This window comes from Rattus rattus, chromosome 2 (genome assembly GCF_011064425.1).
Source record: "Rattus rattus isolate New Zealand chromosome 2, Rrattus_CSIRO_v1, whole genome shotgun sequence".
NCBI lineage: Eukaryota > Metazoa > Chordata > Mammalia > Rodentia > Muridae > Rattus > Rattus rattus.
In genome coordinates, this window is record NC_046155.1 from 218,354,489 (window position 1) to 218,379,364 (window position 24,876).

At 46.1% G+C, this 24,876-nt stretch overlaps 1 protein-coding gene across 2 annotated transcripts in view; it reads right to left on the reverse strand.

Annotated features, from left to right (window-relative positions):
- Positions 1-330: 330 nt before the first annotated feature.
- Nhsl1 (NHS like 1) overlaps positions 331-24,876 on the reverse strand; it is a 132,557-nt gene continuing 108,011 nt past the window's right edge. Inside the window, exons 4-8 of one of the 2 annotated variants that reach the window (XM_032894948.1) lie at positions 23,160-23,352; positions 18,536-18,667; positions 5,835-9,104; positions 5,204-5,336; positions 331-1,663 (exon numbers count right to left, since the gene is read on the reverse strand). In XM_032894948.1, the coding sequence (XP_032750839.1) occupies positions 958-1,663; positions 5,204-5,336; positions 5,835-9,104; positions 18,536-18,667; positions 23,160-23,352 (4,434 nt within the window). In that variant the 3' untranslated portion in view covers positions 331-957. The remainder of the gene's footprint in view (positions 1,664-5,203; positions 5,337-5,834; positions 9,105-18,535; positions 18,668-23,159; positions 23,353-24,876) is intronic. The other variant, XM_032894947.1, reaches the window with a different exon arrangement.

A 24,876-nucleotide genomic window follows, 5' to 3' on the forward strand; every position in this document is an offset into this window, starting at 1 on the left:
ACCTAAAAATTCTACAGTGCACGTTTTCCGATTTAATAAGCCTGAAAATATTTTATTTAATTAACCGGGAAACAAATCCGGCAGAATCACCCAGTCCCCTACCCTTCTCTCAGGAGACCTCTCTTACCTCATTCTTCTAGAACAACTCCAGGAGGGAATTCATTAAAAAAAACCAAACAAACAAAAAACCCCAACCATGCTTCTGACATCAGGGCTAGAAACGTATGCAACAGGCACAAGACACAGCCTTGTCAATTCATTTGTGTAATTTTTACAAGAGGGGGAGGAGGAGGGGAGGGAGGGGAAGGAGAGGAAGGGGAAGGTGGAAGAGGAGGAGGCACTGCAGCGGTGGCAGCAAGGCTTCCCCCGCCCCCTAAAAGTACCTGAACCAATGAGTTGCTTAGCCACTTCCCAGCCCCTTCACGGTTTCCGCTTGTGTCTTGAGCTATAGTAAATGTACACACAGTCATGTTCTATACTTAGAACCAGCCAGCCCGCTGCCTGTTAGAGGTAACGGCCTCCCATCTCTTCTTAGTTGAACTCACACATCCCCATACCCATAATGCAGTTGAAAGCAGTTACCACCCTGGTCCAGAGGACTCCGTTACTTAGCTACCTGAACTCTGCCCTCTTCTCCTCTTCCTATACACAACGTTAGTGTGTGTATTTGCTAGCGTGAAGTATTCAACATTCACACATAGGCACACACCCAGCATTTTGGGAAAAACAAAACCAAACGAAACCATCTTCCCCAGGAAGCACTTTCAGAAGTTGAAGCTTCTACTTGCTTTTTTTAAGCCACATGGCGAGTGAGTCCTAGGAGACTTGCAAGGCTGAGACCTCCCCAACACTAATGCTGCGTGGGGGTCCCCACAAGCCAGGAAAAGGCCACAGAGACTTCCTAGTGTGATGCACGGCTCACCTTCCTGCCTCACTCATGAGAGGCAGGTTTGGATACTAACTCTTCTGTTCAGGACCCCCACACTGCTCCGAGGGACCGTCGACCGTAGCCCTTCCTATCCCATCCACAGAGGCAGGCTCCTCGCTACACAGCGGGCTGCCCCGGTCCGTCTCCTGCCCCGCCAGTCTGTCCAGAGAGCATCCCCTCGTAGTGTCCAGGGCCCTGCGTACTTTGTTGTCTGCGGGCTCGGCAGGCTCTCCCTCTCCCTCAGAGATGACTGTCATGGGGCTGCTTTGGATGCGGTTCCTCATGCTGTACCTGCTGCTGGCCGCAGAGGGTGGCGTCCTGCTGCGGCTGTACCGAGGGCCGGAAAAGGACAGACTCCGAGGCATCAGGCCTTCATTCTTGGCCCACTCCTCCGGAGCTCTCCTGTTCTTATTGGGGGAGCAGCTGGATGGGCTGTCCGGGACGTCTGGCGAAGGCTCCGACCTAGATCTCTGGAATCGAGGGTCCGTGGACTTGAGCATCTCCGCCGCGGACATGCGAGCGCTGGTGTCCGAGCGACTCCCCTTCTTGAGCAGCAGAGCTTTGAAGTTGTCGCTGCTGGTAGTGCTCTTTTTTAGGCTTCGCTGGATGGACCCTACTTGCTTTGGAGAGGCCAGGCTGGGGGCAGCACCCGTGGGTGTCACAGGCGGGGAGGGAGAATGATTTCGAGTGTGATCATCTTCGGAGTCTTTCCGACCAAGGACTTTCCTTTTGGATCTGAAAATTAAAAAAAAATTTAAATTAAAATATAAATCCTTGGCAACACTTGCTGCAATCACCTGTCATCTTTCTGTGACCACTTACTGAACACACACACACACGCACACACACGCACACACACGCATGCACGCGCGTGCACACACGCACACACAGGTACGCACACTCGCGCACACACGCACGTGCGCATACACACATACACACACGCGCACACACACACACGCACGCACACATGCACACACACATACATGCACGCACACACAGGCACGCACGTGCACACACACGCGCGCACACACGCGCGTGTACACACGCGCATGCACACACACAGGCATGCACGCACACGCACACACACACGCGCGAACGCACACGCATACCTGCGCACAGGCACGTGCAGGCGCGCACACACACATACACACACACATGCACACACACACATGCTTGTCACAACTCTGTCTTGACAGATCTTCTGTCTACGCAACTGCACGTCTATATTGCTAACACTGACTACTAACCAGAGCAACTCTGCTCTCCTCAATCTTTTAGGTATCTTGGCCAAGGACCACAAGCCTGGGAAATGTTCTGATTGTGCTTAGCCACAAAAAGGCACAGTGATACTGTATGAAATCGAGGGCATAAATTGTAGATATAGAACTAAGAGATGGCAGGTTTAAAAAACAAAACTGGTGCTTCTGGGAGGGGGGCAGCTGCCTCTTACAAAATGAACTAAATTTTAACTTCTGAAATCTCTCCATATATATATATATATGTATATATATATATATACACACACATATATATATGTATATATATATTCTCTCTGTGTGTGTTTCTAAAGATGACATTTAAATAGTTAATAACGGCTTAAAGTCTAATTACCTCAATAAATATACAAATTTCACACCTCAACTGGTGTTCTCTGCTTTCCATCTGGCTTTAAATCTGAAGAGAATTAATTTGCATGATTATAGAACGTGAAAGCTGTCCGTGCTGCGGAATATGAAAGTAAAGTTCTAAAACGACCTGGAATTCAGACGGACTCTGCTCACATCTGCTAACTTGGTATTGATGCCACAGCAGGAACTGGCGTGCATCTGAGCTTTCTCTTTTCGATCCATTTCTAAGGCCACTCAGCCTTTAATTCTCCCATGTGCACAGGGAACAGAATCTGGGTGATTTCTGTATCCGTAAGAGATGGCACTGTCTCTGTAGCAGAAACCGCATATTCTTTAATGCCTTCCGAAGGTTGCCAAAATAAAATATAGACGAGCCCTTTGGTATATTTTTAGAAAAAGAAAATCTGCAGTAGCGAGGTTCTGCAACAGTTGGGTTTCCTTAAGACAGCGTTTTAGTACACACAGCAACTTGGCAACACACGACTCTGCGGCTTGTGATTATAAATACAGACTCCTGTATATTTAGAGACTTGGTGCATTCCATACTAAATGAAAGGCGTTAAAGTCTCAGAAGAATTTCCTGACAGTTAAATTCCAATTGGTTTCATTTAATTCAGAAAATAATTATTTGTTATGTGTCCAACACAGCTACAGTTAGGAACATTGGTACAGACTTCTACAAATGCCACTTCATTTGCTTGCTTTCAAAAGACGCATTTAAGAAAGAGCCAGGTAGCTAGCTCTCTTTTTCTTTTTTAAAGTTATATTTATTTATTTATTTATTTATTTATTTATCTAATATGCATAGACTGTAGCTGTCTTCAGACACCAGAAGAGGGCATCAGATCCCATTGTTGTGAGCCACCCTGTGGTTGCTGGGAATTGAACTCAGCACCTCTGGAAGAGCAGTCAGTGCTCTCAACCACTGAGCCATCTCTCTAACACCACTCTTTTTCTATTTCTAATGAGATCAAAGAAACCAGTGAGCCAATAGTACAGGTTTAGGGTCTTTAAGACCAATACTGCGGCTGATGGGTGAAAACAAAGCCAAGAGGAAGGCGACCTGAGTACGATTCTTGGTGCTCTAACTCACATTCCAGCTTGGATTCCCTCACGTTAGATGGTCCTCTGTCGCACAGAGTTCAGGTAAGAAAGGGGGCTTTCTTCTACTGCATGCAACAGTCTTTTCACTTAAACTCAGAAACACCGGAATTTGAGAGCTTGCTGGCACGGGTTATTTATACGAGGAATCGAATGATCTTATAGGGTGCTTTGTCTCGGAAGGGAAATAAGGGATGGTCCCTCAGGTCAAAACAAAGTCTTCTCGACAGAGAAATATTCACAGGGCTTATCTGAAAAACTGGCAGTAAGGAAATCTAAGCACCAAGAGGATTGGCTCTTAAAGAACGTGTACATATCTGCGTCATCATTTGCTATCATTGTCGGGTGGGGGCACGCTGGGCTGCAGACAGCCAAGCGATGTAACAAGCAAAGCCGAATTACTCAATCAGTTACATCAAAAGTAACCGTCAGTAGTTACCAGTAACAAGCAGTTCTACTGAAGAAGCAATTGTTTTTTTTTAAGCCAGCAGATGGCGCTAGGGGTATACAGTAACAAATTTAAAGACCTATTCCCTGGGAGGTTTTGGCTTCAGCTCTGCACCCTTACCAGCAAAGCTCTGGGACGTAGAAGTGGTGGGTGGAAAGACTGTTGGAGCCAGAGGTGGTGGACAACTTTAGGGAGAATAGCATTTTTCTGGACATGTCGGGACAGACATATGAATGAACTCACAACCTGTAAAAGACCTGAATAAGTTCAAGCTAGATAAAAAAATTCCAGCGCAAAGGAGAGGAAGTGAGGGCAAAGTCACCCCTTATCAAGAAGCTATTCACAAATGATTGTTATTGGATGGGGAAAAGTCAGTTTCCTTCAAGGGAGCGCTACTGGGTGTTTCAAATCACATTCCTGGGCGTTAGCTAGGTGAGTTGGCCAAGAGAAATTGGATTCCATGGTTTTTAGTGGCTTTTAATTTTTGGGGGGTGGGGGTAGAAAGAGAAAGGGGGGAGAGAAGGAGAGAGAGAGAGAGAGAGAGAGAGAGAGAGAGAGAGAGAGCACATAAAGTTAGACAGGAGTAGATCTGAGAGGAGTTGAGGGACAAGGAACAAAAAAAGAATCAGTCTTGATAAAATAAAAGGTTAAAAAAAGCACTATGAAATTATGGATTTTCTAAACAGACAAACAAAAAGTAACAAACCAACTAAAGCACTCTTAGGAAGGAAGGTGGCTCTGCACGGCTTGCCTATGTACCCCTATGTCCACAGAATGCAGCGTTCCTCACCCCTGACTGGATCCAAATCTTGTAAACATTCAGCCACGTGACTGACACACTAGGTGTCTTGCCAGGCACAGCTGCGTCTCCCAGAAGGCATCACATTCTGTCCTCAACACAGTCCCAGAAATCAACGGAACAAAGCAGGACGGAAATCGGACTTAAGAGGTGATTAAAGTAGAAGAAAGACACTTAAAATCGAGCAATGTTCAATAAGCCATGGCTAGCTGACAGACAAAACCTCAGGAAAGCAGAGGGGCCTGTCTGGAAAGAAGAAACTATAAAGCACATTCAAACATGACAAGAGTTTGGCATACCTGTGAATGGCTGCAAACAGGTCTTCCGTTGTCCTGGGTCTGGTGGGGGTCAGCACCTCATCGTTCCCTCCTTCTTTAGAAACGTCTGCCGTGTCTGAAGATGGACCAGCTGTGTTGGGTTCCGGCAACCCAGCTAGAGAGAAGAAAGGCAGGCAAACACTAGACGCTGTGACTAGCACTTCAGTCCTTTGCCCAGCTCTGAAACACTCCACTTTGCTGCCATTCCTGACAGTGTGAGAACCGTGGGGAAGCCCTGCGGCTCTGCAGTTTTGAGTTTTTAACAGAAAGAGGTAGAAATGATACGGGGCTATTTCCTGCTACAGACTTTGGACTAAATTGCTCTTGAATTTGGTTAGGAGCGTTTCCCTGTAGCCTGCTACTGAATACCCAGCCTGCTTCAGACCTCCCCGCACCTCCACTCCCACCCCTCTCGCTTTCCCTCTCTTCTCTTGGATCCAGAGTTTTTAAATTTTTCACAAAGCAGCTTGGGTAATGAGGTGTAGGAAGCCCACACACTGCCGGCTTTTGCTGAAGTACATAGGCTGCTTCTCCTGGTTCCAAAGGTTCAGTAGCCCTAGTTGGCTCATCTCCAGAGGATCGGAGGAGTGCAGCAGAAAGCTGCCAGGCTTACCTTCTCCGCCCTGTGGAGACGCGCAGCTCTTCTCATTTCTCTCACCATCCACGCGGTTCTCTCCTGACTCTTCCTGTGCCGGGCCCGGTGATGTACTAGGTTGGACCATGGGGGCATTAGCTTCCACAATGCCAGGGGACAAGGACCCTGCAGCTCCTCTTTCTAGAACCGTACTGCCGGAGGTGGGGGCCGTAGCATGAGAGCCAGCTCGGGATGCTGGGCTGGATTTCTCCTCTTGGCTCTGCCCAGCTTCCCCCTCTGCCCCGGTAGGGCTGGGCACGCCTGAGAAAGCTTCGCTCCCGTTCTCTGTGGGCTCCGCTGTGAAATCTCTCTGCGGAGGTGGTACCACCAGGAACAGTTTGGGCTTCTTGGAGATGGGGGGTGGCTTCCTGCTGGGTGAAGAGTCTGGGAGCAGAGTGGTCCTGAGGCTGGGACCCGGGCCTGGAGCTCCATCGCTGCAGCTCTGAAGGCCGCCACGCTCGACTGCACTGTCATGGTCACCCTGACTCTGGCTCTTGGCAGGCATCGGAAGCGAGCTCGTCACAGAGGCAGCCTGGCTTTCACTCTCCATTTCATTTATGCTATTTCGGGATTTGAGGAAAGCAGATGGCTTTAAGTGATACTGTGGAGCAGTCGGGGTTCGCGGTTCCTGAGCTGATGGTTCAGAAAACAGGACCGTCTCGGCACCTGAGTTCTTCCTCACGGGCCTCAACTGCACCATCTGCAAAGCTTCTGTGGTGATCAGGGGCATCGAGGGTCGGCAGCCCTCCTCCTTGTTGGCAGGCCGCCTGAGGGCCTCCCTAGAGGATTCGGACTGGCTAGAGTTTTTGATAAAGGGCCTGTTTTCTTTCATGAATTTGGGGTCCAGAGGCGGAGCAGGTGGGGGTTCTGATGGGGGCAAGAAAGGTGGAGGTGCTGGCAAGGGAGGTGAGCATCTTGGAAGAGGGGGGCTAAATGCTGTGGGGGAAGGAGAAAGGCACCTGTCAGTGGGGGAGCAGAAGGGAACAAGGGCTTCTGGTGGTGGAGGGGGGAACACAGGAGAGGGCGGTAAGGGAGAGCCCTCCGAGCAATCTGCTAGAGGAGGAGGAGGTGGAAGAAAGGGGGACTTGTCTGCCAGACTCGGAGAAGGCAGCGCGGGAAGAGGAGGAGGGGGAGGAGCAAGGGCCGAGGCCAGGGCTGAATCCAGTTTCTTCACGGTCCCACTTCCTTCCGTAGAGGTATTAGAGGAGAGGGAAGTGGACGATGAGGAGATGGACACTGAAGAGATCAGAGACGATTTTCTTTCTGGTACCTTGGGCTTGGCCTTCCCCTTCCCATTTGCTGGTGACATCGATTTTAAAAACACAGGCACGGGGGTGAGTGCTGTGGGTGTATTCGACTGGCTAGAATACCCACTGGATGGAGAGGTGACTCTCTGTGACTTCTCGGGTGAGGTGATCTTTGGTTTCACGGAGCAGCCCGGCACTTGGGGCACTGGGGCTCTCGACCCCTCCTGGATGTGGCGCACTGGCCCATTTCCAGTTGCTGCCTCACTACTGGCTGGGCAGCCCCCTGTGGGGTTCCCTGGATCTCCCTGCAAGCTTGTGTAGTCGATGTAGTAGCCCCAGGGGTCTGCGTATTCCGACTTGACACTGCTTGTGTCGCTCTGAGATGGAGTGAGCCCGCACAGAGAATACACGTTGGGAGTGGTGGTGGAGGTCAAGCTACTACCCTCGCTCACAATGCTCTGGCTTCTGGACCTGGGGAGCCAGGGTTCCTCACAGTCACTGCAGGGGCTCTGGGAAGGGGAGCCGCTGCCTTGGCCGGGGAGGCTTAGCTGCAGAGAATGCTGGAGTGAGGCGATCAGGCTCTCGTTGAGCACCTGCCCATTTGTCTGGTTGTTCTTCTTGGGAATCCTTCGCAGAGAATCTGTCCGGGACGGTGGCGGTGGCGGTTTTTTTGCTTTCTTCAGAGAGATGTTTCTGGAGAGGATTCTATCCTGCTGAGTGGCCTGATCTCCTTGGCTTCTCTGAGCCCTTCCGTCAAAAACATTGACCGTGCTGTGCCTGGGGTTTCCAAAGCCATCACTGATACCGTACGCGCTCCCGGCCTCGTGTCTAGCATCACCCTGGGTGGTCATATAGTAGCCATCGTGGTCCTCTGAATACAGGGACCTGGCATCCTCCTTGAGGGATGCTTGGTCCAAGCTGCAGCTGCTCATGTTACTTGTGGGGGTAGAGCAACCGGGAGTCGCCAGGTGCGGCTTCAGTGGGGACGCCCGCCCGTTGCTGGAGGCTTTGTATTCCCAGGACTCAGAACTGCCACATCCCCTGTCCCCTGAAGAACTGCACTCGCTCTTGCCATCCACATCCGGAGGGTGGGCAGGAAAGGCCAGGTTGCTTCTACAGTGATAAAGTATGGCTTGGGACCCGTTCTCCCTATTGATAGCTGGGGCATTGAGAGAGACCTCTGAGTCGCGGAGGGATAACAGTGCGGTGGCACCGGGGGCAGCGGAGGCTAAAGCCTGTGAGTGAATGACATGACCCTCGTTCCAGTGATGCCGTGGGGACTGGTGCTCATCTCTCGCAGAGCACCTGGGTGTGGGGTGGTCTCTGGGTTTTATCTTTGAGTATGAGGATGAGCTGGGGACTCTACTGTCCAGCTGTCCCGCACTCTGTGCGGTGTGGATGACAATAACCTCCGAAGAGGACAGCAGTGTGGCGTTTGGGATGACGCTGGTAGAGTAGGCCGCGTGCGGTGAGACCACACACGCTGGGCTCTCCGAGAGCCTCAGCTGCTGGGATTTGGGCCTCGACAGCATCCCGGTACTCGAGGCACCCCCTAAATGTGCAAAGTTTTCAGGCCCCTGGGAGCTACCCGCCCGGTAGGGAAAAGTATCATCCGTATCTTCAGCAGAGCCCAGAGCACCCATCCTCGCCTCCAGGGAATACGTGCTTGCCCTCGCGCCAGCGCGTGGAAGGCTGTGGAAACCAGTATCGTTATTGAGGCGAGATGGGAACACGATACCGGCCGAGTCGCTCAGCACAGACATGTTGCCAGAGGAACCCGAGAGGTGGCTCATCTGGGCAGCAATGCCCAGCCCCTTGTGAGCCCTGATCCTTCTCACTGACGGTGGGATGACTTTCACTTCTTCCGTCTGACAGCCGGAGTCCCTGGTTTCCAAGCATTGCCCCGTGGACCGATAGCTATCGAGCCTTCCTAATGTAGAGTAGTGGTCTGGGGCGTACAGCGAATGGGTGCTACCGTCATCCTCTTGGCCGGTGGCTGACGCTGCAGGAGAAAGCAGAAAGAGGCTTGTTATCTGAAAATAAAAACCCGTGGGTTAACATCACCTGTACCCTCAGCGCCCCCTGACTCTGTGGTAATAAAACAAAACAAGAGACACCATCGGCAACAAAACCCTACAACTCTTCTCTATCCGATTCAGTCCCCGGATGAGGTCGACTATTCCGGGTTATCTCTTAAAACCTCTGCCCTCGATTCCATGCTCTTTTCTCCTTAGTTTGCACTGCAAATCCCACAACGCGAATAACACACATGGAATTCTCGGGTGTCCCCTTTGAGACTATGGTTAGGGTACTGTGGAAGAAATAAGTAATTCTTGCAGTGTGTGGAAGCTACAGCTATGGTCTCGATCCTGGGAAGGAAGAGGCAGACAATCTAGAGGGGTAGGACTGTGCGAGCTATGTATGCACTGACAGCCACAGCTCTACAAACAGGACCCAGGGTCAGTAAAGTGCTTATTGCACAAGTTTGAGGATCTGACTTCAATCCCTCAAAGCACACAAAACAACCCAGGATGGTGGGTGGGCTTGGCATAGCAACCTTGGCTGGGGAGGGGAAGACAGGTGATCTGAGGGGCTCATTGGGCAACCACTCTAGCTAGCCTACTTGGTAAATTCCAGACCAATGACACACGTGTGTCTTGATAACCAAGGTGGATGGATCCTGTAGCCTCCATCTTCACGCTACATCTCCACACAATCCCCCCATCACACATACACACATCACAGACCCGCACACATGCATAAGCATACACACGCACCACACTACCACCACCACCACCACCACCACCACCCAAATAACTACCTATTTAGTAAAGACTTCAGTGGCCTTTCCCCCACCAAAGTACTGCATCCAGCAGGCATAGATAATAGGGCCACAGAGATACCACTCCAATGATGACGGTCTGAGACCAGTGTTAATTACATGGATGCTTTGTGTCAGAAGGAAGTCCTAAGAACATGAAAATTGATTTATGAGCCCATCTGTGCTTCAGGCATTTCATTATCCAACTTAAGCCACTCTCATCTGTCTGTTGGTGACATTCAAAATTCAACAGCAATCTGCTGTGCTCTGGTGGGGGTGGGGGGAGCTGGAGGAACCGAGCCAGGGAACATTTCCTCAAATTAGGGGTATTTATGTCTTGGCGTTCACAGCCAACCAGTGAGCAGTATGTTGGAAAGAGAAAGAAAGACCAGTAGGGGTAAAAACAAGAAGTGGAAGACAAAAACTGTTAACTGTAAATAAACAGATGACAAGCTATACAGAAAAGAACAGGAAAAAAAATCACAAAGCCAGGAACTTATCCAGAACTCACTGAGAAATCAATCGATCCTTAATCAAATCTGTATGGGGGGGATCACGTATGGGGGGATCAGACAAATATAATCATATACCGACAAAATAATTCTATCGGGGTGTAAAATATGAAAAGTTTTTCAACATGATGCTCACCTACATCACTGTGTCCCTGGGACTGAGGGTTGCAGGTCATATGGAAGGGGAAACAGGGAAAGACAGAAGGAGCTTTAAGTGGGGAGAGGGGAAAGGTTAAGATTGGTGTTTGCATCTTAACACTCAGACGCAGTGCTCTGCTCTGTCACCTGGAGAAGGGAAAGGCCACATTGTTTGAAATAGCCACGGAGAATCATGTTTTACACTTACCTAAAACTACACATGGTTTTGTATATATAGCACTTGGGGTAATGATGCTCCCCCCCCCCAGTGAGCTATAGACTAACAAAGTCCTCAGTACCAGACCTAAGAAACCTCCTTTCAAGCTGTTGGTCAGGGAGTCCAAGTGACTCCACAATGTAAGATATTGCTACTGCCTCTGGTTGCCTCCCACAAGTCGAAGGTAAGCTTTTGTTGTTGAAGACATCACACGCTTTGAGTATAGGAATTGGAGGAATTAAACTGACAGCCTCCTTTGACAACACTCTTCACAGGACTGAAATGTGCTATGCAAGCTGCCAAAGGAGAAAAGGAATCACTGGTCCCTACCCAGCTGTGGTACTTAACTACAGCAATAATCAGCATGGCCAAATATCCCTAAAGATGCAAGGGTGGAGCTAGCAGCTTAGCGGTAACCAACAGCCGTCGATTGGTCCTAGGGGCTTGCACTGGTCGGTTTTGCGTGTCAACGTGACACAAGCTGGAGTTATCACCGAGATAGGAGCCACTCCATGACACCCAGCTGAAGGCAATGTCTCAATTAGTTATCAAGACAGGGAGGGCCCAGCCCATGGTGGGTGGTGCCATCCTGGGGCTGGTGGTCCTGGGTTCTATAAGAGAGCAAGCTGAGCAAGCCAGGGAAAGCAAGCCAGTAAGCCGAACTCCCGCCACCCCCCATGGCCTCTGCATCAGCTCCTGCCTCCAAGTTCCAGTCCTGACTTCCTTTGGTGATGAACAGCAATGTGAAAGTGCCAACTAAACATATACTCTTTCTTCCCCAACTTGCTTCTTAGTGATGACATTTTGTGCAGGAATATAAACCCTGACTAAGACAGGGCTACTCAGCATGAAGTAGCTGAGGACCAGTACTGTAAACATAATCAATTATCTGGGACTAGTGAAGGTCATGGACTTTAAAGGAGAACCTACTATTTCCACTTCCCTAAACTGATATGATTACTGACTACATTCTACTTATCCTTATACCCACAGACATCCGTAGCTCATAACCAAGAAGACTCTTTTTCCATCAGCAGAAGACTATTAAAGAAAGCCACAACTGGTCAAAATGCAGAGAACAACTAAGGGTGGGATACACGAACACAGCTGATAGACACACAACACTGTCCACGCCCCTAGGGCTCAGGAAGATCTAAGAAGAGAGAGTGCAGAGGGCGTAAGGACCAGAGGACCAGGAAGTCTGCTCCAGGATTACGTCATCCATGAAATCTCAGTAAGACGACTGCCTAACTAAAACTCAAGGTGACAATACCAGGTGATGTGCCAGTGTGGGTGGGGAGAAATCTTAGAGGGCCCGAGTCCTAGATGAAGAGGAGCTATCCATGAGAATGCCGGGAAAGAAGCCATTTCTGCAAAGACCGATTGACTGCAGGGATGTGGAAGGTTTGGAACGCTACAGGTCCAGAAGCTAATTACCTTATTCAAAGTAAGCTTTAGCTCCATAAACAGCCATTCCCTGCCTGTGTTGGAACTAACACCCTGGGAGCAGTGGATAAAACCTCTTGGAATCTCTAAAGTTACCAGACCACTAACTTCTACCAACCCCAAAGCTAAGGGTATCATAAAGACAGCAAGTGAGGGGTAGAGAGAAGCCTCCCTACACTGCTGTGACCACCTCTCTGGTACACTCACCAACAGACTTTAAACTTGGCTTCTTTAAAAAGTCTTCTTTATTCTGCAAAAGTGTAAGACTTCATGAAACTGCTTCCATGTTGGAACATGAAATTTAGGGTAACCTAAATCCTGGGCCATGTTCATGTAAATTTGGATCTCAAATAAACTATTTCTTATTCCTGGAAAGAAGGAAGGGAGGGGCACGTGGGCAGGAATAGAGGGAAAATATCTACTTTGAGGATAGAAAATTACAAGGTACAAAATATTTCTAGCACGTGGCAATGTGGAAGGCAGGAGGCTGACCAGATATAGCTATCAGCTCGATTCTGAACATTTAAGGATATCTCATTTTCCTACCTACCAGGTCCAAAGCTAAGGATATCATAAAGACAGCAAGCAAGGCATAGAGAGAAGCCTCCCTACACTGCTGTGACCACCTCTCTGGCACACTCAACAACAGACTTTAAACTTGGCTTCTTTAAAAAATTCAATACCTTTTCTTTCAATACCATAGAAGTCAGCTGTAGATATAGTTTTAGTTTGCTGACAGAATTCCTTCATACCTACTGTGTGCAGCCCAGGGCTTGTTTCCTGTGAGTATGGGAGTGGGGGCTCAAGACAAGTATAAAAATATGCAACTCTCTCCCACCACCATTACACTGTTCAAAGACCACACGCACAAACCTGATGCCTTAGGATAAAGCTTAAGGTGCGAAGCCATCCTAGGCTTCTGACAAAAGAGCTAGAGATGATGCTTCACCATCTGTAGCTTTCTTATTAAAATAACAATGTTTTTAAAGATGCCGTAAAAGTGAACGCTGTGATTAAACAAACAAACAAACAAATACCAAACCTAACTGTAAATGGAGTAGAAACACGGGTCAGCTATTCAGGTGCTACCAGAGGTCACGGAATTTATTTGAATTTAAAATATATAAAAATAGATTTTTTGCGAAGAAGAACCTTAGCAAGTGTGACTTCTCATTGTATGCACCAATGTTTTTAAGTCAATGTTTAAAAACAGAATGTAGCAAAGGCATTTTGAAAAGCCACATGGTAGCTTAACTACTGTAGAAGCTCAGACAGACAGACAGACAGACAGATAAAAGGAATTTAAATGTAGTTACTATATACTACAGAAGAAACTGCCCCAACAGGATATCATATACTACCAATTAAAAATCCCAGTACCAGAAATTGGTTCTATCTTTTTGAGTCATCAGCCAAACGGGACCTTCAGACCCTCTACCCCTACTGAACATCGCGGGCTAGTGCCAATATTATCGGTTGCTTTCTACACCTTGAAGATAAGAGCCTACTGCTAAAGATACTACATACACACGGCATTAAACCTTGAGAAATCAAGCTGGTACCCAACTAGAATCTTCACCCTGACTGAATAGTGTTTACAGTGCAAACATGCCACTCAAAGACAGAGGACCATCCGTGTCAGCCAGCTCTGAACTCTCTGAGCGGCAACAGTGACGATCGGTGTACATGTTAGGAGAGTAACCAACCGGTTGCTGATAGATTTCAGAATATGAGAATAAGTTTCAGAATATGGAAGCCCCTAGATGACACTGCTAAAGTGACCAAGGAAACCTACTACTAGCTAAAGGAATGCAGCAGGTAAATGCCTCCTACTGACACGACACACTGCTGTCCCCATAGATGAACGCTTTGCTCAACCCATGTCAGAGAAGTGTCTTGAAGTACGTGGGAATTCACACAGAGACCCACAACTGAACAATATGCAGAGGGGAGAGACTTTGGAGGCTCAGTCCTTAATGAAATGTTTTTATCACACACACACCCCTCCCCCAAATAACCCTGGGAGCTATTCAGAGAAGAAGGTAGAAAGGTTGTAAGGGCCAGAAGTAAGAGATGCCTCTAGGGAAACAATGTCTTCTAGACACAACAGGACTGATGTGCATTCGAGCTCACTGAGACTGGCGCACCATACAGGAGACCTGCACAGGTCCAAGACAGATAGGATCCCAGCACGGAGAGGGGGAGTGGACCCAGGATCCCACACAGAACCAAGAAGCTATGTCCAATTGATACTTGCTAGGAGAGGGAAAATCAGATTTCTCTAATGGAGTGACAATGGATCACTAGACTCGGGCTCAGGAGCAGTCGGCCAACACAAAGTGGACTCCATGTGGTCGTCATTGTTGTTGTTGTTGTTGTGTGTGTGTGTGAGTGAGTGTGTATGTGTGTGAGTGTGTGTGTATATGTGTGTGTGTGTGAGTGTGAGAGTGTGTGTGTGTGTGTGTGTGTGTGTGTGTGAATGTGTGTGTGTGTGTGTGTGTGTGTGTGAGTGTGTGTGTGTGTGTGAGTGTGTGTGTGTGTGAGTGTGTGTGTGTGTGTGTGTGTGTGTGTGTGTGTGAGTGTATGTGTGTGTGAGTGTGTGTGTGTGAGTGTGTGTATGTGTATGTGTGTGAGTGTGTGTATAAGTGTATGAGTGTGTGAGTGTGTGTGTGAGTGTGTATATGTGTATGAGTGTGTGTGAGTGTGTGAGTGTGAGAATGTATGTGTGTATGTGTGTGAGTGTGTGTGAATGTATGTGTATGTGTGTGAGTGTGTGTGAATGTGTGTATAAGTGTATGAGTGTGTGTATGAGTGTGTGAGTGTGTATATAAGTGTATGAGTGTGTGTATGAGTGTGTGTGTATACGTGTATGAGTGTGTGTGTGTGTGTGTGTATGAATGTGTGCTTTGTTTTGTGTTGAGAAAGAACATGATGGGTGGCTAAGGAGTAGGGGAGGTTCTAGAAGACTAGAATAGGATCAGAGTATATTGTGTGAAAAAAGTTAAGAACTAAAAATTAAAAAAGAGTTGTTATCCGATGACTTCTTCTTAACCAGGTTCCTTCCACTGCAGCTCAACTTGCCTCACACTTTCTGTGTTGGTGAGGTGACCCTGAACTTGGACATGCAAGTAGAATCTCCTAGCATGGAGCTACAGTCTGAGCCCCCCCCCCACCTAATTTTGTATTTTTAATTATGAGATAGTCTCCCTGAGCTATCTAAACTGGCCCTGACATCCTCCTGTAGTCCCAGAAGACCTCGAACTTGTTACTTCCCTGCCTTGATCTTCTGAGTAGCAGGATCACAGGCCTGAGCCACTGGCTTTGACACCCTGTACCCCACCAGCTGTCCTCCAAGTACATGTGAGTGTGTGTGTGTGAATAAGTGTGTATTCACGTGGGAAAGGTTGCAGACCAGACAATACGGGGAAGGTGGTGTTCCCCCTGGCACTAGCAGTAATCCTGTGTCACGTGCAAAAGAGAAAGGAACTCTTCATCCATTAAAAAACGGTGTTATAATGGCAGAACATGGGACTGCCCTTGGTGGATGGATCCTTTCAGAAGATCAAATGAACGGCTGAGCTATTGGCTCTTCCTGATTGGTCCAAGAAGGGACATGAGTAAAGGTTTTAGTTCTCAGGCCACAGAGTCGGCTCAGCAGTTAAGGGCACCTGCTGGGCCTACACAGGACCCAGGTTCAATTCCCATCACCTACATGGCAGCTCAGAACCATCTACAAGAACTCTTGCCCCGAGGGATAGACCTTCACAGGCACCCAGCATATATGCTGTCCATGTACATATATATGCGGGCAAAACATTAATATCCATAAAACAATAAAATAAATCAATCCCCCCCAAATATCCTAACTCTCAGGTTTTAGATTTCATGTAACAGACCTCAGAGCACAACTCGTATAGAATACTTGTGTGGATATGCGTATTTATTGTGGCCAAATCATCCCTACATACTGCATCTAGGGACCGCAATTTTGGTTGGAAAGGCAGCCTTACTGGCTTGCAGAGACCTCAACCGCCTGGTTTTCCAGTGACTCCCCTGAAGCTTGTCTTCTGAAAAGGCCGGTTCATAAAGAAATGTTACCTGAGCACCGCAAGGGACGAGCGCCCACTGAACAACTGCTGCTCGCACAAAATACTGACTATTTTCCCACACGCACGACCTGTAACCTCAAGGGGAGAAAAGGCTTGAAAGAATGAGGAGCTACGGCTGCTAAGTTCTGAAGCGTGAACAAAGTGTGCACACGTCACTAGTGAACAGATTCACCGACAGTTCATGGAGAGCTCGGATGACATGTGTCCGAACCAAAGACAGGCTTGAGAAACCCCGTTAGCGCAATTCAGTCTTGTTTGTTTTGTTGTTGTCCTCTTATGGGTTTTGTTTGTTTGTTTGTGTTGTTGTTGTTTTTTGAGACGGGGTCTTATTTTGTGGCCCATGGCAGCAGCAATTCTGGGTCTCACTCTGTAGCCAATGGCAATTTCACCGCATTAACCTTCCAAGAGCAAATCACTACCCATGCTGGTTCTGCCTTTGTTCTATTTCTGCTTGTTGTTGTTGTTGTTGTTTGTTTGTTTTGTTTTTATTGTGTGGGGGTATAGGCATGCAGGGGCTACGTATCTGAGACTGCAAGTGCCCATGGAGGTCAGAGCTGTGGGATCCCAGGCAGCTATAGGCACCCCGTGTGAGTGAAATCAAATATTAGAGGTAAGCTCCCTTCACCTCCAAGTCATTTCTCCAGACCCTGCCTTTGGTTTTAAACCCTTGAATTGGAACCCGGTCAGTGAAGGTAGTAGAGGCAAAACACCCGAGAGTTTCTGCAGGAGGGAGAGGATAAGCACTCTAGGACTAGATGCCAGTGAAGGAAAAAATGCCAGTTAAGAAAGAGCGGGTCTGCCTTTCCTCCTACAAGGTATTTAAACTGTGACCCTGGAGGAAAATGAATGCATGCAATCTCTGTAGCCTTGGAAGCTAAAACAGAATCCCAGGGTGCTGAATTAATATATCAGTGTTGCTAGGATAAGCTCATTTTGACTAAAGGACTTGTAAGCAATTTCAGACGTAATGGTTCTTGCATTTCTCCAGTGTAACCTTCCACAGTAAATAAAAGTAAATTAAAGCATCAGGTTAGGTGGCTGGAGAACTGGCTCAGCGGTTAAGAGCACTGGCTGTTCTTCCAGGAAACTGGAGTTCAATTCCCAGCAACCCCATGGCAGCTCACCATCGTCTGTAACTCCAAGATCTGACACCCCCATACAGATAGATATGCATGCGGGCAAAACACAAATGCACATGAAATTAAATGATTAAAAAACAAAACAAAAGACTATCAGGCTAAATATTATGAAGGAAGTTCACAGGCTAGCCAAAAGAGGAAGAAGTGAATTTCAAGACATCAACATTATGCCCTAAAATAACGGTGGCAATTACAGTGAGCCAGGGACCAGGTGCATCCCGGAAATAAATTCATTTGGTCCTCAAACAAGGAACTCTGTTACCATCCCATTTGTAGAACGAAGAAGAAGGGGGTCCAGAGAGGTGGAGTTATGCGTATGGTTACTCCCTAGGGAGTGAGAGTCAGGATTCAAACCCCAGCAGCCTGCGGCTGGAGCTGTGCTAAGCTGGCCCTTCAGACTCTCCCGCTGAGCCCCACTGATACACGGGGAGGAGATGATGGCCGGAGGCCCGAGAAGGCTTACACAGCATATGGAAAGACAAGTGTGAACATAACAGGGAAGGGAACAGTGAGCTAAACAACTCCACCAGCCAGATTTGTTTCTAAGTTAAACAAAAGCAGCTGGGAAGCTGTTTGCTTTCGATGGAGGTACTGTCAGACATACATGATCATATTTTATACGTCCGTTAGATGTGCTTATTCCATGTGTGCCTCGGCCACTTTCTCTAGCCCTGACGTTTACCATTAAATCGCCTCAGACTGCGACCTCTGAAGACAGCACGTTACCAGCACTGCCAGGATTAGAATGTGGTCCTCATCTGTGAGAACCCAAGGTCCAAATAAAAGAGCTAGATGAACAGGCTGAGTCATAGACATAAGCAACGCTTCAGGTCCCTGGAGATGACAAGGACGTTCTCGATTCCTACCGTGCTAAGTTTCCAGAACCCTCTTCCCCATCCGTCTTTTCCAAAGCAGCTCCTCTGCACAGGGTGCAGTGTTCACCTAAGACCTCTTCCAGAGGCTGTGTGGATTTGACAGCACCATGTGGGGTTAGTGTGGTAAATTCGAGCAGCAAGGAAGGGCGACAGAGTGCAATGCTGGCGAGCCATACCTAGCTCCTTCTGAATGATGTCAGGGATTCCTGAAATAGTCTTTCTCCTTTTGACTTTCTTCGGTCGTCTTACCAGAGTGTCAGTGTAAATTAGAGACCGCCGAAGGCTGGCCTGACGATCGAAATTCTCCCCTAATGTGGAATAGTAGAACAAGCAGAGCAATGTTATCGTCAAGCAAGCTGACACCACGTGCGATTTCCGAGAAGCTTGTAAAATGATAAGAAAGTATTAATGATGAGGTTAGCCAGTCACATGAATGATGGAGGCCGAAGGGCAAAAAAAAAAAAAAAAAAAAAAAAGGAAGAAAAGCACATTATCATCAGAAGGCTGTTTCCAGTGTCTGCTGTGTGTCCGTCAGAGGAAGGCACCTTCTGCTCGCTTCCAAATGTTAATCACACACTGCAAGACGATTCTTTGTCACTAGAGAGCAAATCACCTGGCAAGTGACTGCTTCATAAAGCGCTCTGATCACAAAGATCGATTTTTATATCGGTGTGTATTAACGGCAACAGGAAGGTTGAATTTACCTAATCATCCCACAGAGACTCGTATCATGCAAGGGCAAGTCCAAGTCCGAGATTACCAAATGTTGTTCAAGAAGGCTAACAATTTGGATGGGGTGCGAAATCATAATAGCAGTGGTTCTCAACCTGTGGGCTGTGACCCCTTTGGGTTGGGTGAACGACCCTTCCAGGGGGCTGCATTTCAGATACTTACACTACGACTCGCAAAGGGAGCAAAATTACAGTTACGAAGTAGCGGTTAAATAATTTTACGGTTGGGGGTTAGCACGACGTGAGGCGCCGTGTTAAAGGAGTGCAACATTAGGAAGGTTGAGAACCACCGCACTGTAGTATGAGTGGCAATTTTAATGGAAACCAAAAGTCTTATAATGATAAAGTACTTTTCATCACAATGAGACCCAGCAGCACTGCTGTTGTCGAAGCTGAGCTCTTCCTTTCTTGTTTCACAAAGTTTTTAAGGTGCTGGGGCTGGAACCCAGGGTTCTTACACGCAGTGGGCAAGTGTTCCACCAACGAGCTGCGTCCCCACTTCTTCTCAGTATCCTTTAAAATTGATCCCATTTCAGACACCGGGACCCCAGTGCCACACCCAAAGAGTTTCCTCAGAGTTCAAGCAGGTAAGCACATTATGGGAAACTAGAAAACAATAAGGTCCCTGACGGAATCTGTTATAGACTGGTCTGTTCTGAACCGTTTGATTAAAGGAAGCTTTGCAGTATGTTGCCTTTTTACATAGTTACTATCTTAAAAATGATACTAAAAAAACATATATTCACACACTTCTATCCTCATCTTAAGTGTGAGAAAAGTATAAAATTGTCACTCTTGTTTACTAATACCACCATAGCTTCAAAGTGGATATGTGGTAGATAAATGCATAGGAGTGACATGTGAACCTGGTCTCATTCAAACAAGCTAATTTTTAAGCACATGCCATCCACTGAGGAACAATCTATAAATGCTTGTAAATTTGAAAATCCTTGCAACTTTGCTCTGAATAGAGAAAAACAGAGGGAATTCAGGGCAGGCCTTGAAATGTCAGTAGGTAGCATTCTGTGATAAATGGGCCCCCGTAAATACGACAGCTTAAACAGTGCTTAAAAACAGAGGGTCCGTCAGTGTTTTACTAGTTTCCTGAGGCAGAGAAAAGATACTCCTTTCATGGAGGCCTTAAAAGCGGGCAAAAGTATTACTAGAAAGAAAGTTGTGTCTAGTCTCCGGGCATTTTCCCCACTACAGGGAAGGGGGAAAAACAATCCAAGTACTAAGAAAATTATGGGGGTTGGGGATTTGGCTCAGTGGTAGAGCGCTTGCCTAGCAAGCGCAAGGCCCTGGGTTCAGTCCCCAGCTCCGGGAAAAAAAAAAAAAAAAAAAGAAAGAAAATTATGAAGCAAATCAGATGAGGATAAAATCCCATCTACAACATTCACACTGTGACCATGAAAGGCCGTGTCACAATTCATTAAATAAAGGCTGGCTTCCGTACCCTCGTATCCTCAACAGCAGTCACCTAATGTGCAGTGCCGTGTAGTCAGGAGATAATTGTCAGTTAAATTGGATTGCTCCCTTTCTCTCTTTTACACGGCATCAGCTCAAACATTAGTACAGAACGGTTTGAAAATGATCTCTGAGTGTGTTGACCCCCACACTTATCTTTTAGGTAGAAGACTTGACTGACACCTGGCAGGCGATGGGATACAGTTGCACGCTCTTTTTATTTAAAACATTTCCCCTCCTGAACCTTTAGGACATACCCAGTCTCCACAAGACTGTAACTAAAGGGATTAAACCCCCTTTCAGGCCCATGGCTTACTGTGTTTGTGTTCTTCAGCCCTAGGCCTGGGAGGCTCTACTCTCCATTTGAAGCCTTGTGTGCATTGGCATTTGTTTTTCCAAATGCCTTACTGAAAAGTCAAACTAGAGGGTCACAATCTCCCAATAATAAGCATGTAACTACTTCCTACAAGCAATGGCATCCTGTCTGAAGAAATCTGGAATTTGAGAAAGATATAATTTAGAGAGCAGGGGACTGAAGAAGCTGTCCCAGTCCAACCACCCAAAGGGAAAGAAAGCTTTAAACTTATGGCTTCTTTGGACCGGACTCGAGAAACGCATACTTTAGAAGCCCGTGTGGCTACATGAACACACGGATCCAGAAAACAGACTGATGTGTAGATGACTGTTAAATTAACGTTGGCCTTCTGCGGAAACGCTAACAGCCCAATGAGAAACAGATTGTGTTTTCTAGGACTCAGGCAGTCCGTTGCTTCATTGTTAGCATTCAATCACCTTGCATGGACGGCATTCAAAAGCCTCCTCTTATATCTACGAAATCCAAATCTACTTAGGCTACCAAACAGATAAGAAGGAAAGCTCAGAGAAAGAAACAACTCGGTGATCCATCTGGAAGGATATATTTCACTACCCTTCTTTATGCTTGAAAACCCTGATTTTCACTAGCCCCATTTCAAGGCGGAACCTTTGACTCCAATTCCTTTAACGGTTGTCATATTTCACAGCATGATATGCACAGTTTATAATACTACATTGATGCTTTTAATCCTGTATAATTAATGTCTTCTCATTTAATCATCTTGTAGAAAATGTAAGCATTCTGATGTCTAATGAAATAGGCAGTAAAAAAAAAAATCACACATAGTACTAAATACATGGTGTGCTCAAGGAGATCGGCAACGCGATTTACAAAGAAAACGGATTAAAATGTCATGCTGTTTCTTTAAGGCTTAAGTTTGTAAAAATATAAGAAGTTTACATGGGGTTGAAAATAGTTCATGTACTTATTAATCAAGTTTCCATGGAAATTCCAAACATAACTTCCAAATATACTTTAAGGTATTTTTTAAAAAAAAAATACATCATATCTAAATGTTATTAGCCCTTGCAAGTCTATGGGGTCCATGGCAACAAGTCTTCCAATAGCAATATCCTCAGAAGATAGGAGGATGCTATGGGGTTCATCCTAATTGCTGATGGAAACTGCTTCTTTTTGGTCAGCCAGATTTAAGGACATAGGGACCAGGCTGTGTGTGGATTTTGTCTATATGACTCTCGTCATTTATTTCTATGTAATACACCATACTTGTTTACACTAAAGTGTGTGTGTGTGTCCATCCCTTGAGGATGAAAAACTCAGGGCCTTGTCCAGTGGCTACCAACTCTTTTTTTTTTTTTTTTTTTTTTTTTTTCCTTTTGGTTCTTTTTTTTTCCGGAGCTGGGGACCGAACCCAGGGCCTTGCGCCTTCCTAGGCAAGCGCCTACCACTGAGCTAAATCCCCAACCCCGCTACCAACTCTTTAACATTTTGCACTTTGTGTCCTTCCCTTACTGCTAACCAATTCTCTTTGCAGGTTGCAAAAGGGATACAGATGACAAATTTGATTCTTTTTAACAGTTCTACAGTTGTGAAATTCAGCTTGCAGCTCTCTGTGTTTTGTTACTTTGTTGCCTTAAATCATCAAAAAAGGTTAATGATTCAACCTGGCAGTTAAGGGGCCACAGTACACCCAATATGCCAATTCTTAAAATTGTTCCCTTGGCAGAAATGGATCTTTACCTGAGGTTTAAATCTCAAATTAGAGAAACTAAGGCATACTTTATCATTCTACTAAGATTTTTTTTAAAGATATGCTTTGGTTATTAATTTCCTAGATGTTTTTCTCTCAAAAATTTCCTTCTTTTTCTATTTGAACAGACAAAGAGTAAGAAAATCAGAAACATGATGTAATTTTTTTTCATTTCTAGAAATATTTCTTATGGGAGTATACAATTTTTGCTGCTAAGGACCACATTTATATTGACAGTCCTACGCAACTGAAATCTTAGCTAAGAACAGTGCAATTCAAAAGCCATCTTTTATATGAATGGCTGAACCAGGGAGTTCTCTGACAGAACATTTGTTGTCAGTCTCCTTATCTAACAAACGTGTTTTTCATGCACACACATATGTAGCTGGAGTGTTTCCTCTATCAATCAAAGAACAGGAGGCTAGATACATAAAGAAAATGCTCACACATAGAGCGAACAAAGCCTTTGTGGCCTCCCAAGGACATCCTGACTCTGTTCACATCACAAAGCATACCAGTTATGTTAATGGGAACCACATCAGCCTGGACTGTCTGGGCTTGCTGTCGTGTCTTCTCTTCTGGTGTTGGCAGCGGCAGGGACTTGGTCCAGTTAGTCTGAGTATGAAGGTCAGAGAAGTCACCTGAGGTTGGCGTTTTAGGTCTCCTGATATCAATAAATCTTTCTTCTTCAGATGAAGAGAGAGAATACTGCGGAGAGAGGGGGGGGAAAGGGTGTAAGTAATTAACAGGAAAAGTTACAAATACAGTTTATTTTTAAAAATTAGACTAATTTATAACAAGTCTGAAAATGATTCCTTTTAAGAACAGAGCAACAATCTTTTCTTGCAGATGACCTTCCATATATATGATCCATCCTGCCCGTGGTCTGGAAAATGTCAGAAGGTTCTGCAGACCCACAGAGCCTTTACAGCCTTCCAGTTTTTCTTAGTGGTGCCGTGGTTAGAAAATATATGGACTTAGCTTAATGTCAGAAGCCCGGAGAAAAGTCATAGCCAAGACCACCAGTTTCTATTTGTATTAAAATGCAGTTTTCCTCAAAGCAATTTTGAACTTCAATCTTATTTTCTTTAAGCTCTGACCTCAAGGAACGCTTTGAAGTGATGGAGGTATTTCATTGTTCAACTATTTGTGTGCTTCTAAAACCATCTATACGGATTAAAAAAAAAAATACTGTGAAATTCTTAAGTTTTAAGATTCTGACTAAAGTAGTGCTCTAGGCCTTATCAGAATTCCATGACAATATTTTAGTTGTGCCTTCTTTGATACAAATTAGCATCCTCAGTAAAGAGCCCTTCTTCAATGACCCTCTCCTGCAACACCTGAAGATGTGTAAGCTGTGTTGGCAAGCATTTTATGCAAGACTTTACAAGAGTTCATGGGAAGCCAGTTCTGTAATGAGGATGACCCAAGAACTCAAAATAAATGTTCCATGTTTGAGAACAAGAGCAAAGCCTAAAGAACAACAAAAGAGTAGCTGACTCTTGTGAGGAGATAGCCATTTAAGATATACAATAAAAGGAAAAGGACCAATCAAGTTTATACAATTTGAACTGAAGTACCACTGTGGAAATAAGGTGTTTAAGAAGAATTCTATTGAAGAATAAAAAAGGGTGGTGAACCTTCCTAAAGTAGACACCTGTGTAAGCAGCTCCCAGATCAACCTCTCTCAGCCAATCCCCCCAAAACTGCTATATGGCTTTGTTTCATGTTATTTGATAAAGGAACTCATACCGTCAGCTCTCTTATGACTTCTTTGCATTTGTGAAGATTTGTCTAGCTTTAAATGGTATGTTTGGATGCCTTCTGGCATGTAAGGAAAGCTTCTAAGGGGACACATAGATGAAATAAAAATACAGAAAGACGTCACTCCATTATCTCAGACACAAGATCACTGCTGCCACTGTTTAGTGCTATGAAACAAACTTCCTGCAAAATACCCATCCCTTTTACTACTTGAGTGACACAAATCTGAAAAACAGCATAGGGACATACTCAACACTCCAAAGTCCCAGACTCCTCTGAAACTTTTTCTTCTTTTACTTTGCTAGGAAGAGGTGTATTGCCTTTTTTCTGCACCTGAAGGTGCTTACTCTTAAGTTGTAATGAATGTGCATGACTGTTAAGTAGAATGCCAGTGAGCATGGCAGACACAGAAATATGACTTTAGAAAAGTAAAACCCATGGATTGAAAAAAGCACCAATTTTTCTTTT